We start from the raw sequence: 21018 nt of genomic DNA on the forward strand, positions 1-21018 counted from the left end.
CATTCTGAACAATTAAACCTTTTCATGTAAGCGTAAGTTATCCCAGTAGATGCTCATGTCCTGTTGTAAACATGTAGTTCTTACAATATTTTTGTTAACCGTTTGCAGAAATGCTGCGTTTACCATCAGTCCTGCGCCAAATGCGCCCAGTATCCAGAGCACTGGCTCCTCGCCTCACACGCTCGTATGCGAAAGATGTTAAGTTTGGTGCCGAGGCTAGGGCCTTGATGCTCCAAGGGGTGGACTTGTTGGCAGATGCTGTGGCCGTTACAATGGGACCAAAGGTATGTTAATATGCTCAACCTCATTTTATAATCTACTGTTTTTGAAATGTTAGTGCACAGCGCTTTAACATTAACTTTGGAATAGGTGTTTTCAGGGAAGACATTTTTAACTAGTTCAATTTTTTTCTTTGTGATTTCATTGTTTATATCTAAAATGGATTGTGGCCATATAGGTAACTGGCGAAAAGAAACCTGGAGACAAGCGATTACTTTTGGATATGGCCAATCAAACATAATTTAGACGAGTGCAGTGCACTTTAACCCATCCAATTAAAGTGTTTTCAATATGCTACTGTTCTTCAGTGATAGGCCAAAAATGCATGAATGAACTCGCCTTAATGCAGCCCCTCTCCCGTTCCTCGTCATCAATATCGCCTCAGTCTACAGGCCGCACTACTTTTTACTAATGCAGCGTTTGTGCTCTTTTTGAGACTAAATTATTGCGAGTGTCTTATACACACTGCAGTGCCCGGCTCTAAACATTTTTATTTATCTGATTTCGTCCGGTTATACTTCAGTGCAGGAGGCACTCTGTAAGTGATTCCCGTGTTTACAGTATTTATCGCAAAGCATAGCCCTTAAAACAGTCACCCAGAGGGAATCCACAATAGTGGCTACCTTATCTTAGCCTTTGAGGGCACTGGCAATGGCGACTTGCCTGATAGTACTCCAAATGTTTCTTCCGAAGTAATATTTACAACAGTGTAAATAGAAATCAAATTTATATACATTTTTTAAATAGAATCAAGTAATGCATAAATTTAATAAAGTATTGAAAAAACCAACACATGAAGAGTGGGACGCAAACAGGACAACTATTAGATTAACAGAACAAAAACATACAGAGTAGCTCCAGGCATATTAAACAGTTAGTGGCACTTATTTTTTATACAGCACCAATGCTATTCTTAACAAAATAAAGAACATTTGCTATAGTCATAGTACTCTGTGTGCATGACGTTTCGATCCCTCATTAGAATATGGGGACCATCATCAGGACTTAGAATATATGCCTGAGAGAAGAAAAATGCCTGTTCATAAAGAAATCCACGAGAAAGAAAAGAAGAAAACAAAAGGAGTAAAAAAAGCGGGTGTGGAAGAAAGAGAGAAAAAATAAGGAGAATCAATAGTAAAATAATTAAGATGAAAAAAGGCGGCCTCATGCCATGCACGTACATGGAAGAATGACGTGCATCCAAAGATTATAAAGGTGAGAACTGCTCTTGCAACAGTGGAACATGCCCAATCGTGATTGCTGTGTGCGTGAAGTGAGTGGTTCGCGATATCGGGACTGTGAGAACAGGGTGCTGACTTGTGAAAGGAGAACAATCCGATTGGGGCAAGGCAAGCAAAACTGCAATGCCTAAGCTAGGTGCTACCGCGGGAGTGTCGGTTCTGGCATCCAGCGGAATCATTCGTCAATCAGACTGGGGAGGAACGAATGCAAAGTTATGAGCAAACATTTAATGTACTTGAGCTCTATGGGCACTAGGGTGGGGCATATAGATGGTCCTTACCGACCAGTGATGTTAGATGACGATGTGAGCAGATTGGTGTCCGAGAGAATGGTTGGTTCAAATGAGGCCATGTGGGATTGAGAGGGTCATGAATTAATTATGAAGGTGGCGAAAAACTGGGTTGCTGGCTATGGTAGCCGCATGTGACAATTGGTCTTAACCTTGTCGTACTGAAGTCTGCGGCGGCGAAGTGCGGTAGCCAAATGGCTATCGGAGCTGAAAAGAGGTAACAACTGCAGTGAGCGGCTTCCTCGTGCAGCGCCGGCCAGCTAAGGCTTCCAAAGGTCGCAGAATCGCAGGGCTAAGTTCTGTTAATTGAATAGTTCATTGTCCTGTTTGTTTCCCACTCCGTGTATTTTTTTTTTTCTTTCAATAATTATTAAATTCATGCATTACTTGATTTTATTTAAAGTTGTTATACAAGTTATTTAATGTCTATGTACATTCTTGTAAATATTCCTTCGGAAGGGACCTTTTGTTCCTCTATAAATAACTACACCCAGGGTCCCCCGGCACACCTGTGGGTTCCTCTGTCTATGACAACATGATAGTACTCCAAGGCACAAGGTTGCCTGTACTGCCATGGGAAAACAGGAAACTGGGGATTCCTTGTAGGTAGGTGTATTTTATCTGTGTATTTCTCAGTAACCTGAGGGAATGGTGGTATCTATTTGGGACAGTGCGTGCACAGTATGGTGGTCTCCCTTCTGACTGTCCATTGTTTGTGGTGGACAAGGCAGCATACACATTCTGTGTTCGTATATGCGTCCTCAAGCCCATCTTATTTATTGAGTGGCACTACTTCCCATCCGTACTTTTGAGTGGATTTCTCCAGCACAAGACATTTATTCTCTTTTTTTTGTTGTTGTTGCAATCTGTATTGATTTAATATCCATATTTCACACATTACAAGATAGCTTTCGAATCGACTCCTAACCTAGAAAGAAAACAGATGTGCAAGAAGTCTAAAAGTTACTGGCATCTGGGGGTAGAATAATTTCTTAGAAGCAGCTACACTTAAATGACGGACTAAATTATGTTTACAAGAATGGCTATCAGTAATGTTCTTGTATATAGGACACCATGTCATGAATCTCTTGTCGAGAGTTGTGAGCCACCTGTGGGGCAACTACTAAAATTCGAAAAGGGAGACTGCCTTTCACCCATCCAAGAATGAAAAATTTATCAAACAAGTAACTCGTGATAGGTTGGGGCCTGGCACAGTGCCCAGGAGGACTATATCTTTGTAGGAGGACAGTACGTAAAAGAAACCTAAGATACACCTACATGCTGGTGCATCAGGTGATGATCTCTTAGCCCATCCAATCCAGAAACCACCATCTGTTCTCCACTCTACTGGAACTCTGTGTGTTATGTATGTCCAGTACCAGCATATTCCTGCGATTGCTGCTTCAACACATCTGGCTCCTGAACCCAGCTGATCATCTACAGCCCATTCTATTTGCTCATTTGATCCAATTCAAATAAACTAAAAGTAGCTTGAGATCCTAAAAGGTCTTTTTAGGTCTCGCTTAGGCAGCGCATGCGCTGCCTTTGTGAGACATGTTTTATCTAGCATATGGGTTTCAACGACCATCCGTCTTTTTCTTTGGTTCCTACAAGACATTCTTTCTTCCCCTTTTCTTTGCTGTATGTCTGGCAATAGTGGTTTTCTGTTGGAACAGCTTGTGCGAGCAGTCCACTTTTACATAGCCAGCATAGACTGGTTTGATTTTGGACTTTAAGCTCAGCAAGCTTATTTACGACTAACTTCTACAGAAAGCAGCACTTGCATTTCCCCAGCCTTCCTGCCATGGTCACTGAAGTAGAATAAATACCACTCTCCTTGCATCAGTAATGGATACATACTCAGATATCAACTAGCTTGCCGCAAACTAGATGAGCGAGCTCAGGAAGCGGCGATGGAATGGGACATTTTAGTGCAGGCCTTGCGTGACAGCCTAACTATGGGGGAGGAAGACGAGGAATCTGATGACGCAGTCGATGCAGTCGTGGCACCGGCTCCCCTGCCAGTCACACACGCTTAGTAATTAATGGAACTCTCCTGCTAACCACCACACATACCGACTCTTCCTGGCTAGGCGCTATGGGGGGGACACTGGGGGGGGGGGGGCGGGGCAAGAGGACCGAGGGAGGGATTGCAAGTCCAAACTTAATGGAAGAAGAATGCGAGATCCATGAGAATCTTGGGTGTGAGGGGGGTTAACTTTAAAAGCAGGCAGCGGATTTCCCCACTAGACGACCGTACTTGTAAGAAATGTAAAGATGTAACATATGGCTAAGTGGCGTCGCCTGGCCTCCGGGATGTGGGCAGTACGGCTGTGTGTACCGCACGGATGTATGACTAAGGGGGGCGAGAAATCTGCGTTAATGGCATTTATCCCGAGTGTTATACAGTATATTGAGACCTGCAATAAAAATGGTTTGACAAAAAAAATCAGTAATTGATACATTCTTGGGACTCCCAGAGTCTGCAACAGCACAAACGAAACAAAGTACCTGCATCTGAACCTGTGGCAGTAATTTATACACAGGCTAAAGACAAAGCCTGGAAACCTTGTATGGAGCCTTGCTTTAGTGATCTGCTGAGAGAATAGGAACTTATCTGCTGTCGGAGATGTAGGCGTGGGGTGGCAGAATGCTTCCTAAATGGAGTGAAGCGGTCCTGATCCCACAAAGACCTGCACCGGGTTTAATCTAAATGGAGTACCTGACCAGAGAATCTGTGTTGATGGTTCAAAGAACCAACGTTTCCCAGGAGCTGAGAGGCCCATGCAGACTGACTGGCTTGGATAAGTAAGACCAGTTATGCATTGCTTGGGTCGAGGAACTGCAGGTATGTTTTGCCTCAAGTGAAATGGTTAATCCTCCATTGTCCGCATACACCCATAGGATTCCTATATTTGCCCACCCATGTGGGCCCTGGGGGTGAGGGGGTGGTTTGTTGGTGTTTAAATACGTCAATAAAAATGCAAAACTTCAAGATGACAGCCTTGCAGGAAGTCATTCCTCTGGCAGAGGAAGGTAACAACGTGGTAACCATAAACCTCAAGGGCTCCTACCTGCACATACCAGTGAACAAATATCAGAGTTTCTCAGATTTGTAGTGATCAAGACACTACCAATTCAAGATGTTACCATTTGGAATAAAATCTGCACCAAAAGTGTTTACGAAATGGTTAGCTGCAGTAGCAGCGCACCCAAGGGTCAGGGAGTATATGTCTGCTCTTACTTGGACAACTGGCTGGTGAAAGCAAATCCAAGCTGTCAATGCAAAAAGAACACCAACAAGGTGATAAAGACCTTACACTCACTAGGTTTCTCCATCAACTATGAGAAGTCATCTCAAACATTCTTGGGGGCAATCTTGGGTTACCAAACAGCCAAAACAAGATCAGTGGACAAGAAGATTGAAGCAGTCCTAGAGCAGAGTCACCGTTAGCAGATGGGGCAACTTCTGATGAGAGCAGTGGGGGGAAATGATGGGCATGACGGTTTCCTGCAGTCCCCTGGTCCCAAACGCAAGACGACAGAACATGAGACCAATACAATAATGGGTCCAGCAGCAAAAGTCAGTCAGCCGGCAGGTGAGCTGATCTAGCGGCTGTTAGAGACAAGATTTAGGAAGAGATGCAATGGTGAAACCACAAAACACTAACAGTGGGGAAACCATTCAAACCACAAACTCCCACCACAACAGATATGTCCCACATGGGATAGGGAACTCATATGGGCAAGCTGAACGTCTAAGTTATCTGGAACCTCAAACAAGCAGTGCAACACAGAAATGTGTGGAAATAAAAATGTTTTTTCTAGCACTGAAGGAGTTTAAAGAAACTTGTGACAGGAAGGACATTGTTGACTCGGACAACCCAACGAGAATGCACTACTTGAACAAAGTGGGACATGATCCTACCTGATATCAACCCTTGCTTAGGACATATGGAGATGGGCAATAGCAAACCAAGTATAAATAGTAGCAAAAGAAAACTGAAGCAGACGGGCTAAGCAGGAAGGCAAACGCCACTCGCGAGTGAAAACGAAAACCAGACCGCTTCCAGATCTGAGGGACCCCTCAAGTAGATCTATTCGTAACCCACAAGCACGTCAAATGCCTAAACTTCACATCCAGGATCTACAACCCAAAGTCGCTGGGAAATGTCCCATCGATGAACTAATCAGGGAGGTTTGCTTATGCCTTTCCGCCGATTCCAGTTATAAGGTAATCCAAAAGTGCAGACCGGAACAAGTTAACCTGATCCCGATACCCCCCTCAATATGGCTTGACAGACCTCATGGAAATATCACTAGGGCAGTACACCCCACTCCCAGCACACCAAGACCTCTTGGTGATACAAGTGTGGCACTCTGAAACAAATATTCTCATCCTGGCAGCATGGCTCCTGAGGACTTAAAATTTGGGCACCTCAAGCTGCCAAGATTGACAACGGAGATCTTAACTGAGGCAAGGCCACCAACAAGAAAATTTTACAGCACCAAACGGAAGAAGTTCCAACTGTGGTATAACGCACCTGGGGGAAAACTGACTTTACACGAGATCAGTCATTAGAGACCCGACACATCTACTGGACAAACCACTCTCCTATGCCTTTATCAAAATTCACGGAGCAGCCATTGTAGCGTACAAGAGGTAAACTGGGTAGAAGTTTCTTCACATCAGCGGTGAAGCGCTTCCTAGAAGGCTTGGGGGGGGGGAAAAAAGCACTCCCAAGAAGCGTGCCAGTACCTACATGGAACTTGAATGTGATGTTCACACAGCTGATGTCGCTGAACCAATGCGGAATGCACAACTGGGATTTTTAACCCTAAAAACTGCCTTCCACATACCTATGACCTCGCTGAGGAGAGTGAGGTACAGACACTCGCCACTCAAAAGCCATACCTAAAGATTCATAGGGACAAGGTGATCATCAGAACAAACCCTAGATTTGCCCAAAAGGTGGTTTCAAAATTCCATGTTAGCCAAGCAATCCACCTTCCATCCTTTTTCCAACATTTAAAACTTAAGCGGAGCATTGCACACGTTCGATGTACGAAGGACAGTTGTGTACTACTTGAAGAACAAAGGACATCCGGAAAGAAACTGTTCTTCGCATCTGCTAGGAAAGGACTCCTAGACACCAAGGGTACAGCTGCAAGGTTGATTGGACAGGCAATACAATATTGTCACATGGCATGGGGGAGTAACCTTGACCGATAAGTCAAAGGCGTATTCGGCGAGGGGGATTGGGGGGAGCGAGCAACACAAGTCTTCTTAGGCAACGTAGCAGTAGAGAACATTTGCACAGCAGCATCATGGTCATCAAAACATACCATCACAAAACACTCCTGCGTGGACATTCAGATCAACAGAGAAGCAGAAGTGGGACAAAGAGTACTGAAACATTAGTTTATAAATGCACACTCAAAAGAACCGAACCAACCCACATAGTGAAAAAACGCTCTGTAATCCATGCATAGAAGGTTAATCCCGAAGATACCCACTGCAAAATCGAAATGGTTACTTTCTGGTAGGACTAGTTTTGCTGCTTGAATTTCTAGATTCACATGGGACCCCCCCACCTTCCTCAAGAAGAGGCATCTCTGCAAACCTCACTCGAGTTTACAGCCATCCAAAGGAAGAAAAAAGAATCTGTAGATGGCGACTGTTGAGGGATTTCCAGGGCATATGTCTTGCGTCAATCAAGAAGGGGTTTAAGTTCAAATGGTCGACACCCACGAGGAAAAATAAAAAGATGATACTTCAAGGAGGCTTTTCTGGACCCAGCCACAAGATGGTGAAATAACATACAGTATGTGAACCAAGAAAATTTTTCAGGCTGCAAAGCTACTCCTACCAGTAAGTCGCGTTTCATTTTGCGTGATTAAGAAGAATATTAAGGCGGACTGGTTATTAGTCTTTCTTTTTGGGCCGAAGTAATATGTGGATCAGCATTCATTATGTGGTACCCTGTTAATACCTAACTTGCCTTTCTAAATAACGGATTGGGGCAATACATGTGCATAACTGCTACGGGGAGGGAATGATGCAAGTTTACAAACTTGATATAAAACTGGCGACGAGGCAACTACACATCTGGCATTTGGTGTTTGCCATGGCCAACTTGGCTGCTGGGATCTTGTGGCGCCAGGGTACTACAGGTCCATTGCAGTGGCCGCCTAGCTGAGTCTCCAGTGATCTGTGACAGTTTTTCTGGCAAAGTGACAATTTATCTTGGTGCACACAGTCCAGGTATTCTTGCATGCAAGCAGATTCTTACTTTCCCCAGGTCTCAACAGCAAAACCTCTTTCAAGGTTCCATTAATAAATCTATTCTGAAGGCAGAGCAGCAACCCAACAGATTTCATCTCCTGGCAGAATATTTGGTCTGATCAAGTTGACATGTGTATACAGAGTTGCACACAGCCCTGATAAGATCACTTCTTTTTTAGGACCGTGACCAGCATCTCCATAGAAAGAGGGTGTTGGTGGGAAAAACCCACTCTAAATGTAATATAGCTCTATCACCCAGAAGGTTAGAATGGTTTAGGTTGTAGACCACAGGAGAGGAAAGTGTCATTTTCCTTTGTCACTCGCAGTGCTTGATATAGTGGCAGGAACAGTGCTGCCTTGTGTAGCCCTTCATACCCTCTCCAGCTGAGCACCACCATTGTATTGTGTATATATTTTGCATCAATGGAGCACATCAAACCCCTGATAAAGGACTAAAGAAAGCACAATCGCCGACATGTTGCAAAATATAATTATAAAAATCAAAAGGAGAGGGAGGAAAGGTACTGGAGCCAGTTCACTTCCTCTGGTGTATATTTTATCAAAGAGAACTAGCTCTGAAGTGGTTTTCCCTAGCGTATGTGTGTTTTGGAAAGGAAACTGAGAAAGTGCCATCTTTCTTGCATGGTATGCCCCCACATTTTGCTGAATGTACTTTGACTGAGTGTGCCCTGGACTCCTGCCAGTCAGGTGCCCAGGGCGTATGTTCCTTCCCTAAAACCCAATTTGGCAAACCCTGGCCACATGTCAGTCCCTGGTAAATGGTACCCAGGGCCTTGTGACCAGGGAAGGCCTCTAAGGGCTGCAGCACTTATTGTGCCACCCTTAGAAGCCCTGTACCTTAACACAAACACACTGCCCTTGCAGGCTGAGTGTCTGGGTACAAGACAAAACAAAGAGTCGACATGGCACACATCCCTATGTGCCATGCCCACAACCTACACTGCCCTGGCATACACCTGCCACCCCACTAGCTGGGTGCCCTGTGCCAGTGGTGTGGGCACAGGAGCATGAGCCCTGTGCCCCTACAGTACCCAGGTCCATTCCTGGGCACTGTAAGTGCAGTGCTGCCATTTACTCCACAGCACCATAATGGCAACACTGATTGTTATAAAACTTCTCAGCACATTAAACCCGCACTGATGCCAGTGTGAGATTTAATGTGCAAAGCACTACAGAGGGCATCTTAGCGATGCCCCCTGAAACCTAACCTAAAATCCACGTCTTGTCTGAGGGGCTGCCTAGGCTGCCACACAGCAGACCTGTTGCTGGACCCCTGGGTGGAGAGCCCCCCGTTCTCCTGGGCCTGCAACAATGCACATCCTGGGCGAGGTGCTAGGTCTCCTCCCCCAGGATTGGCAGGGGGAAGCTTCAAAGGCATGCCGCCTTTGTGAGCTTCTCCAGGCCACTTGCTGTACTCAGCAACTGGCCCCCACCGGTTCTGACCCCCCACTCTGGTGGGAAGAATGTCCGGAAACTCCAAGTAAGGACATGGGGATGTGCCAGCCCTGCCAACCCCACCCCTCAGGTGGGGGAGGCGAGGTGAAGCACATCCCTGGGCCCTCGCTATCTTGAAGATGGAGAGCCCTACCCAATCAGGACTAGGCCACTGCCCCCCCCCCACAGGAGTGGCAGGATAAGGGGTGTACCCACCCCAGGACAGGGGCCCAGTGGTCCCTGCCCTTAACCTACCTGTAACTCCCCTAAATTTTGTATTTAGGGGCACCCTGAACCTTCCTTCCTTAGATTCCAGATTCAAAACCGGCAAAGAAGAACAAGAAGAAAGAAGACCTGCCGTGCAGCTGCTAAGAAGAGTCACCAACTGCTTTGGCGCCAGCCCTACCGGCCTGTCGACCCTCGAACCTGCTCCTGCTAAATCCCGGCACCCCCTGTGGCCAGCAACCTCCCAAATCCCGGAGGACCTGGCTACCTTGTGACTCTGAGCACCTGGGCCTTCCCCCCCCCCCCCCCCCCCCCCTCCCCCCCCCCCCCCGAGCAGTGGCTCTGCTCAAAGCAAGTTTCTAACCCCTGTCATCGGCCCGGAACTGCGAACCCTGCACACTCTGCACCCGCCTGGCCTGTGCCGGAGTGGACAAAGACTCCGAGGATGCCCCCCCGCCCCCTGCGACTGTGACCCCGAATCCGGCACCCAAGGACTCACCTCGACGCTCCTGACGACGCCTGCAGCCTCAGAACCAGGGACCCCCCCCCCCCCCAACCGCAATCAACAGAGGATAAGATTTCCCAACATCAAAAGGCACCCTGGCGCCCTGCGGCCCCCTGTCCCTGACTCCTGGGTACCTACCTATCCTCCAACTTCCCAACTTACCTCTCGAAGTGGTGGTCGCACCTGAAGAATCTTCGTCCCGAGCTTGTAGCCTTTGTTCTTCCTTGAGCTTTCCCATAGAAATCCATTGAGCGCTCGAAGGCTCAAAAGCACCTGGCATCCAGCCGCCCGAGTGGCCCTGGCAGTGCAACTTCTACTCCTACCTACGTCCCCATTTGCCCTGAGCAAGTGACCAGGAGCCCAGCTCCCACAGCCACATGGCCTGCTGGTCAGTAGCCACCAACCATAGCCCCCCTGCCTCCCATAGGATAACAGTGGGCTTAACTCGCTCTGCACCCGGCTGCCCCTGTGCCGCTGAGGGTGTAACAACTGTACTTACCTGACCCTGGGAGACCCTGGTGTCTGTGCCCAGGATCTTAACTCTGCCAGTCGTGTACTTACCCAAAAGCCGATAACTCACTTTCCTTCTATAGGGTAACATTGACTGGCTTCTTCTGAAATTATTTTTGTGGAGTTTAAAATATTCACCTAAAATCAACCAAGTAACGAAAACCGAAATACTCACCTGCTATTTGGAGAGATCCCAGTGCTGGATCTTTGTGCCCAGCACTGACCCGGAAAATTACTTGCAACCGTACTTAAGACTAACCCAATTTTCTCCCATAGGAAACCATTGACTGTTTTTCTGTGAAAATTCTTCTGTTGATTTTGCAAACTTATAAATATTCCTTAAAAATTGCCTGTGTAACTTAAACACGGTTTCTCAACTGCTTACAGGTGGTACACTAGTGCTGGATCTAGGATCCAACACTGACCTAGAAAAAGTAACCCTAACCCCACTTACCTGCTAAATGAATTTCCTTCCATAGGATAACATTGGTAATCTGATTAGCAAAAGTTTCTGTGTCTGCTTTTAAAATAGTAAAATATTGCTTAAAAATCACAGCAGTAACTAAAACTAATTTACTCACTTGTTTCCAAGAACTGTCCCAGGACTGAATCTAGGATCCAGTCCTGGAATTAGAAAAGTAATCCTGAAAGTAATCCATTGCACACAACTTAAAAAACTTAAAATTCCCATTGAGCTCAATGTATTATTGTGTTTGAAATTGTGTTGCCTATTGTAACAAAACTGTAACTATTATTTGCAAAAGTCAATTACCTATTGCAAAGTATTTAACTAAAGCATCTCATTCTGAGAAAGTATATTTTGATACCTATATATAATTTTTTTTTTTTTTTTGTGTGTGTGTCCTCATTTGCCAATACCTCCATCTACCCACGAGAGCCAACCACCAGACGTCTGCCTTGGAATGTTTTTGAGAGTCTATCCGCCATATCGTATTCCAGGCAGGATTTGTTGAATAAGGCGGGAGACTACCTCATTAGACAGGAAAACGGAGAAGCACCAGTCAGTAGTAACAGACCCAGAGCTTACATGCGAGGGGGACCACTTCCCAGGATCTTCTGGAGCCTAGTTGACAATCATCGGACCCGGGGAAAAAAAAAAAACCCCGGTATCCTAGCTCCAATTTATTAGCAAATCCCAGAAAGACAAGTTCTTATTGGAGCATGATCTGGCCAAGTCAGTCTTGGAAGTTTCATACAGTGATGTCAGCCAAGCTATGTGTGATGGGGCTTTGGCTTCTACCCAAACTTTACATCTTTTTCGTCTTGCGAGAATAATGGAGTAAAAGAGAAAAGACTTTGCCTGTCCATTTATGTTTTCCTCCAATCCAAAAATTAACGGGAGAGTAACTTTCAGTGATATACTTAAAATAGATTCCAGAGTAGCTGTTACTTCCTCCCAGAATAACCTAATAGCCGGGCATTCCATAAACATGTGTATATCTGAGGCAGCCGCCAAATTACACATATTACATTTCTTCCCTGGAAGAAACTTGGAGAGCCTTAGAGGTGAAAAATAGGCCCGGTGCAGGGTAAACAAGTGGTTACGTCTTAGCCAGGCTGGTTTCACTATTTTATAAAGAAAAGAAAAGGATCTGATCCATAAATCCTCACACTGGAGGGCAAACTCATTTCCCCATAACTTATCTGGTAAGATGAAATCTCCATCCGCCTCCTCTACCATAGACCATTACCAGACAGCCACTTCTTTGCCCCCTTCTTGCTTTTCTACGAGTTGTTTTTCAAATTGGCTACATTTCCCCACTTGAAGACCCTTCCTATTTTGTGCACGTACCAAACTGTCCAACTGTAAATATTTAAACCTAGAAAAGGCCATACCCACCTTATCCCTCAACACCTCCCAATCTTGTACCCTGCCATCCTCCAGTAATTCTCCCCATCTTTGAATCCCAGCGTCCTTTAACGGAATTGCTGAAATGTCCTGCATACAGAGTGGGAGCCCGGGAGATTCCCAGACCGGCGCAAAGTTTGAGTAGTAATGTAGCCTGACATTTTTTCTAATCTGAACCCAGTTAGATATGGCTGACTGCAAAATCTTTAGTCTAACTTTCTTGAAGTATTTCATGTCTCCAAACTTAAATAGAAAACCATCCGGTAGTATGTCTACTCCCCTTAACATGGCCCTGAACGTAACCCCCAAAGATGATATTGCGGGGGTTTTCAAAAGCATCCTTGAATAGGTTAGCTGGAATGCCCATGCATAATATAACGTGTCTGGCAAAGCCAACCCCCCCCCTTTTCCCTCCTCCTTCTCAACTTTTTCCAGGCCAGCCTAGCTGTTCTAAAATTCCAGATGAAGGAGTTTATTTCTCGCTGGCATTTCTCCACTTTTTTCCGATCGAAGGACAGGGGAATTGAGTTAAAAATAAAAGTAAATTTTGATATTATGGACATTTTAACTAAATTTATTCTCCCAAAAAGTGGCAGAAACGTCCACGATCTCAGAAGTTTCCTACAGTCCATAGCAACCCGATCTAGATTAATCTGTGCCAAGCTTCCTATATCCTGAGTGATACGTATTCCCAGGTATCTCATTGATGTTACAACTGTAGACTGTATATTTGGAATGTTCCAACACATAATCTCAGTTTTACTGGGATTGATGTCATCCAGAAATTTGCCCAAATTCTCCTGCCTTTTTAATTACCATCGGGAAAGCTCTCCGCGGGTCTGATGTATACACCAGGATATCATCCTCATAAAGTGCTGTCCGCTTCTCCCATTCACCAAATACAAAGGGAGGGATATCCACTTCCCCTCTCAGAGCATAGGCAAACGGCTCAATATAAAGGTTAAATAATAACGGGGATAACGGGCAGCCCTGTCTAGTGCCTCTAGTAATTTTTATCGAATCTGTTAAAGTGCCATTAACTAATAATATGGCGGTGGAGGCGCTATACAATATCTCAATTACCCGACAAAAGGGATCCCCCAACCCGAATCTTCTCATAACCTCCGCCAGATAGGGCCAGTTGACCCTATCAAAGGCTTTTGTGGCATCTAAGGTCAGGATGGCCTATGGAAGAGCGAAGGTAGTTGCAATATCAATTGCCCCCACTAAGTCTCGAGTATGGTCAGCCAACTGACGTCCTCTTATAAAGCCCCTTTGATCTTGATGGATTATTGAGCCGATTACCTCCCCCAATCTTTTTGCTAAGATTGATGTAAAGATTTTGTAGTCGTTGTTTAGGAGGGAAATCGGCCTATAAGACCCACACTCTGAAAGCTTTTTCCCAGGCTTTGGAATGAGAACAATCGTGGCCTCCTTCCATGATTCGGGGGAATTCTCCCCTCTCACAAGAATCCCATTAAAAAGACTTGTCAATATTGGGGTAATGATGGGGCTTATCACTCGATATAATACTCCAGGTAGGCCATCTGGACCCGCCGCTTTCCCCTTTTTTAAATGGACAATCACAGCTCCCACCTCCTCTTCTGAAATCTCCTCTTCTAAGCTAGCCCGTTGTGATGTTTGCAGAAGTGGTAAATCGATGTTATTTAACCAACTCTCCCTAGCTTCCGGGTCATCCCGGACCTCTTCCTTGTATATTACTTGAAAAAATTCTTGGAAAGCGATTCCTATTTCCCGATCTGAAGTCCTGATAGTGGTCTCTCCATGTTTTTGGATCTCTTTGATGTATTTTCTAGCCTGTTCTTTCTTAACCTTCCATGCCAGAACCTTTCCTGCATCCTCCCCAAATTCAAAATTGGAAATCTTGCTCGCCTCCCATCTTTTAGTTAATCTTTCGTGTAATATGGTTTCAAGCTGGCATCTCAGATTAGCCTGTTTTTCTGCCACCCCCAAGGAAGCCATGTTAGGACCCAGCTGCTGCTCTATTCTAGCTAGCTTCATCTCAATGTTTTGTATCTTCTGCCGATAAAGTTTCCTTCTGTAGGTAGCTCTATTGTTATGCAGCCCCTAATGAAAGCCTTCATGGTATCCCAAACTAGGTTAATGTCTGCCGAACCCAAGTTTATATCTAAGAAGGACTTCACTTCTGTTCACAGAAAATTGGTCTCTTCCACTTCCAGTAGTATCGTACGGTCAAAAGACCAGGAAGATTCTTTCTTGAAGGTGGCTCCTTGAAGATCAAAAATGATGGCCATATGATCTGACATATGTGAGGGAAGGTATTTAAGCCTTGTTAAAGAATCTTTTAAGATGTAGCTGAAAAGAGCATAATCAATTCTTGATTTGTGTTTATATTTAAAGTTTTGAAAAGAAACCCCCAGCTTATTGCCTGACCTTTCCCTCCCTACATCTGCTAAGCCAAGGTTTTCTATAATATCTAAGAGAGCCAATCTTGATTTCGAAGGGACAAGTGCTCTTGACCTAGAGGATTTATCTAGCAAGGGATTAAGGACAATGTTGAAGTCACCAACCCATATAACTGGATCCTGTGAAAATATAAGGTGTTCTGAATTGCTTTCAAATGAAGGGTCATCTTGATTCAGTCCGTAATACCCTACCAGTGTTAGCGGGATGCCCTCCAATAGTATCCTCGAAATTAACCATCTCCCACTGCGATCCTCCTTGCATTCCAAAATCTGAACCTTGACTGATTTTTTTAAAGATAAATAGCATCCCTCTGATATTAACCGCTTGGTCCGTGCATAGGAAAGTCTCTACCCAACTCTGTTTTTTTAATATCTCAGAGACCTCTAGCTTTAATAAATGGGTTTCCTGGATGACGATGACCTGCGCAGAAGAATCTCTCAAGTACTGTAAGATTTTATGTCTACGGTTTTTTACTCGCAGGCCATTGACATTCCAGGATAGAAACCTGATAGAGATCATCATCTATAAGGATTTATTTTATTTATTCTGTGTTTTTTTTTTTTTTTTTTTTTTTCTTTTTTCTCCTTTTTCCAGCATTGCTTTCGACTGCCATAGAGACTATGATATCGCATGTAATGCCACGAACTAGGATAGACCCTTTCTCTAATGGTGTAAGGCTTATAAAAGGTACAAAAATCCTATCTTTTATGAGGTCTGGCTCTTGAGAACTTTTATTGCTTTTCCCCCCTTCCCCACCCCTGGAAAACCCTACCTTCCTAACTCTTGCCAGATGTATAGCAAGATTTACGTGTCTCGCTCCTTGTTTTAAAAAAAAAAAAAAATAGTTTGTGAGTCCAGGATCTCTTTTCCTTGGGCCCCTCTCTTACGTTAGTCTAAATTAAAAAAAAAAAAAAAAAAAATCTTTCTATCCTATTCTCTACTTTAGATTAATTTATACCCCCTATTTTTTTTTTCTTTTTTTTTTCTTTTTTCCCCTTCTTCTTCCCTTCCTTTCTTCCTTCCCCTTCTTCACCCTTATTCCCCCAAACTTTTCCAAGACAATACCTGGAGAAAGAGAAAAAAAAAAAAAACCCTAGTGCCTCCAAACGGAAACATTGCTTTCCATCCCATTGCCCCATTACCATAACAGGGAGAGAAAAACTACTTGAAAAAACAAAATAAAACTTGGAAAAAAGCTGCTTAAACCAGACTTTAAACAACCCACACTTCAATTCGATCCATTTTTTTTCTAGGAATTCATCTACTTCAATAGAGGAACGAAAGTTATGCATCTTATTGTTATACATAACCCGCAGAAATGCGGGGAATCGCATCTGAACGGAAGCCCCAACCGCCCTAAGCTTTTGCATCCTCTGGCCCAATTCCCATTGCCGCTCCAATGTCACCTTAGACAAGTCTGACCTAATTTCCCAAAGGAAATCAGGACCCTTGAGAGACTTTGATTTTAAAGCAAGAGTCAAAATTTTTTCTTTCAAGGAATAAGTCTGAAAGTTAACCAGGATCTTGCGCGGTTTAGTTCTGCCAGGATTAAGGCGGAAGGGGTCACGGTGGATCTGTTGTATATCATTTTCCAGCACCACTGCGGTCTCGTCGAGTTTAAGTGAGTCTCTCAAAAGTGTCACCACGAACGCTTTTAATTTCTCCCCCTCTCTTCCCTCAGGAACCTTAAGGATCCGCAGATTATTCCTCCGTGAAAAATTCTCCAGCGACTCGACCCTCTCCTTCAGAACTTCTCCTTCCTTTCGTAAAGCTTGAATCTCTCCCTCAGTATCCTCAAATTTTGCTTTTAAGGTCCCTACCTCTACCTCCAAAGAGTCTGTTCTGTCGCGAAGGATATCCACCTTCTTATCGAGTGTCTCACAAACTGCTCTTATTTCCATCTGATTAGTCTTGGATATTGCAAAATCACTCCGAATCTCCTCCCTCATAGCTAACATAGCTGACATAATAGACTCAAAAGAGTAGTTTGACTCTCCCACCCGTCCCCCACCCCCACCCCCCGTAGAGCCCAACGTGAGCACTGCGCCCTCTGTGTTTAATGTTTGCATGAGAGTTGTATCTATATTGTCAGAGGGAGCAACTGTAGAAGCAGGGGTGGAACTGAAAGTAGAGGCGGAAATGTGTTCAAGGGTGGTGGAAGGGATGGGAAGGGGAAGAGGGGAGTTGGGGACTACTAGGCCCCCTGAACTAGGGGCCGGTAGCACCTGTAGAGGCAAGAGAGTTGTGGGGGGAGCTATGTAAACTCCTTTGTCCGGGACATCACATACCTCAGGCAGGTAAGCCTCAGCCATACCTGCCCTTTTGTTAGGCTATCGGGGCCCTCTGCGTTGATGGTCAGAACCTGGGTAAGTACTTTGAAAAAGGAGCGAAGGGAGAGGGTAACCCGCACTACGCTGTTCACTCTGCTGTTATTTTTGCCCCTTCTTTTTTTTCCCTGATTCTTATTCAAATCACCCTCCCTGTTTTTATCTGTAAGATAATCTCCGCTTCCTGCCTCAACCTCAACCTCCCCCGCCTTTCTCCCCTCCTCGCCCCTCCTCCCCTCCACAAAGTCAGACCTCCCTTGAGAAGGGACTGTAGGGCCCCCCTGGGCATCCAACGTGGCAGTCAATGAGGGGGCCAACCCCCCTCCTGCTCTCACTAAACCTCTAAGCAGGAGTCCACAAGCCACCGCTCTACGCCCTCTCCTCAGCTCCACGGCTGCTTCTCTCCACTTCAATAGGTATGAGGGAGGGCGAAATCCCTGTAAAGAAGCCAAACACATCTGCTCCAATTCACCATCCACCGGGTGGGGTCCGAATTTACGCAGTAAAGTCACCGGAGTCAGGTTGGTTAGATTGGGTATCTTGTTGAGGCGGGGTGTCTCTCCCAAAGAATGCCCTAGATCTTAGTTTACAACTTCTACCTAGTAATGCCTCACTATCTGTAGTGAGACTTATGAGGAGAACAGATAGAGGCTAATGTGATGTTGGAGGATTCCCCTCAGAGAGCGGTTTTGTTTTCCCCACCTTGCTGAGTGTCTAACTCCATAGACTTAGGGACCATGTCATGCTTTACCCCTTTTTTTTATCTCTCCTAAATCGGTAAGAGGGCTAACGGCTAAAAGGTGCCTCCCTGAAATACCCAGGGGTAGAGAGCACTGCTCAGAGTGAAACCTACAAATGTTCTGGGTTCTCCCTGAAGACCGGCCTATGCAACGGGCAATATTTCTACCACCATCCGCCCAATAACAAGAGGGCAATTGAAAAAAAAGCACTGGACGCGACGGCACTCACTGAACGTTGTAGCCGCCCTTGATGCAAAAAAAAAAAACTCCCACCACACATACAAGATTATAAACCACTAGTATCTTCCAACAGGGAAAGCTCACCGAGTCCACCACTACCCCTCTCGCCACAATGGCGGGATCTCCCCCGAGTCAAACCCAGTGGCAGGTAAACCCAGTAGCTGACAAAGAAAAATCCGGCGTAAAGAAACTCGCTAAATGCTCGGCTTCTGTGAACCTCTCAGTAGCGAGAGGGCTGATGGAGTGAGTTCACCAGTTACACTGACTCCCCTTAACGCAGTGCCAGCTTCTCCCCCACTTACCCGCACAGTGCACCACGCGAAGGAGAAAAGAAAAAAAATAAACTCGACAAAGCAGACAGCTCCCCAATCTATGTGAAACTGGAATCCGGAAGCGGGAGGTGCTTCAGGCTGCTTGCAGCGCTCTCCCAGCTGCTCAGCCGCTTTGTCATGCCAACACCGCGGGTCCGTAACCTGGAATCACAGAAAGCACTGAAAACAACAGGGTCGACAAAACAGTCACGGTAAAGTCACCAGAATCCGGGCATCCACTCCGGTTCACAAGCCGCCGGGTAGGAACTGAATTGCCGCTGTCAGGCTCCGCGAGGGCAGCTCTCTCCCCCGTCTCTGCCCGCAGAGCAAGAAGCAACCCCAACCGCCGAAAAACAGTTCCGCGGGACTTCCGACACTCCAGCAAGCCTCGCAGCAGGGAACGTGGCAACAACAATCAAAAACTGGCTCCCGACTCACCACCACCAGCTGTGAATGAGCGGAGCAGGGACGGGAGCTCCAAGAGAGACGTGCGAACCGCGCTAACCCGCGGCCGCCATGTTTTCCTGCGCTCCCCTTGGTATTTTCCTCCCCATTTTGATACCTATTGTTGGTTCTAAAAATAAAACTACCATATATTTTTTTTATATAAACCATTGGCCTAGAGTTCAGTTCTAGAGTGTGTGAGACCATTTGCTGTCTGAGTGTGTACAACAAATGCTTTACACTGTCCTCTGATACTGCCTTACTGCTCGACCAAGCTACCACTTTAGAGAGTAAGGTTATATCTAACTTTAGCCTCTGCCAAACCTCTGGGGACTGTGGACTCTGTACACCCTGTACCTATTAGGGAACAGTATATACAGAGCCACTTTTTCACAGTCAAGCCTACATAACGTAGGCCGCATGTGCAGGTGATCAAATAGATGACATTATTGGAGTTGCAGTTAATGTGGTGGAGCTGTTGCCACTTTTTTTCCTGTCTCCAGACTCCAGTTTTTAGTTGCTTTAGTAAGGTGGCAGACACTGCAGTCACCGCAGGGGTAGTGACCTTTAATGCCGGGGAACCCCCCATGCATTAAGTACAGTGTTAGGTGCTGGAGTTCGGGTATAGGTGGTCTGGTGGAGTCTCGAAGCCTACCTGCTACTTTGTATGCCAATAGTGGGTGTTACAATTTCATGATGCCACCGTTTATTATGTGCCAGTTCTTGTTAAGTATCTTGGCTACTTGATTAGAGGCCACATTGTAGGTGGTGACGCAGGTCAAACGTGTCATGGTGTTGTCCCGTGTGGTGTCCTCTAGGAGGGCGTCCCTCTGTTGGTTGCGGGCCCTCTTCTTGGTGGTATTGATTATCTTCTCTGGGTACCTGCGTGCTCGTTTATCTGCTAGTTCAGAGGATTGCTGTTTGTAGTCTCTGGTGAGACTGCAGTTATGGCGTATCCACCGAAATTGGCCGTATGGCAGGTTTTCTCTTGGGGGCCTCGGGTGAAAGCTACCGTACTGCAGTAAGGAATTACATGATGTAGGTTTGTGATGTGTGGTAGTCTGTAGTTTGCCCTCTGTTGCATCGATGTTCAGGTCCAGGAAGGCTCTCTTGGAGTTGCTAGCACTAATGATGAACCATAGGAAGGGATCCTGCTGGTTAAGCCACGTCAGGAAATTGTCGATCGTCCCTGTCCATATCATGAGGATATCGTCAATGTAGCGTCACCAGAATTGGATGTTGGTACTGTATGGGTTGGTAGCTGCCAGGATGTGGTGTTTCTCAAACTGATTTACGTAGAGGCCAACTACGCTGGGGGCGAAAAAACTGCTGATGTCCCATTCGTCTGCAAGTAGAACTCTCTCCTTCGAATTTTTTTTTTTTTTTAAGTGTTAGGGTGGGGCACTGCAGAATAAATTCCCTCGGTGTGGTATGCTCCCAAGTGGTTTCATAGGGCATATTCCTGAGCATTTGTAAGGTATTGTTCTGTGGAAGGCTCGTATATAAACTTGAGATATTCAAACCTACTAGGAATTGGACAGTTGGGTCAAAATCAGTATCCTTGATGAGTTTCAGGAGATGTTTTGTGTCCTTTATGTAGGTGGGGGACGCCTGGACCATAGGGTTTAAGAAAAAAATCACAAAACCTAGATAGCGGTTCTAGGAGGAAGTTGAACCCTGATACTATTGGGCGTCCAGGTGGTGGTCTTGTCGCTTTATGAATATTAGGGACCGTATAAAAATACGGTACCTTCGCCTTCTTAGCACAGAGGTAATCGGCCTTTTGTTTGGAAATCTGGTCTGTGGTCTCCCCAGTTTCTACCAGAGATGATAGTGTCCTTCAGGGT

The 21018-nt window shown here is 45.6% G+C and overlaps 1 protein-coding gene across 1 annotated transcript in view; it reads left to right on the forward strand.

The window, feature by feature from the left end:
- HSPD1 (heat shock protein family D (Hsp60) member 1) overlaps window positions 1–21018 on the forward strand; it is a 189155-nt gene that overhangs the window by 1253 nt on the left and 166884 nt on the right. The window contains exon 2 of the mRNA XM_085648746.1: window positions 109–284. Coding sequence (XP_085504872.1) covers window positions 111–284 — 174 coding nt within the window. The 5' untranslated portion in view covers window positions 109–110. The remainder of the gene's footprint in view (window positions 1–108; window positions 285–21018) is intronic.

The sequence above is a fragment of the Triturus cristatus genome, chromosome 3_2 (assembly GCF_964204655.1).
Source record: "Triturus cristatus chromosome 3_2, aTriCri1.1, whole genome shotgun sequence".
Classification (NCBI taxonomy): Eukaryota; Metazoa; Chordata; class Amphibia; order Caudata; family Salamandridae; genus Triturus; species Triturus cristatus.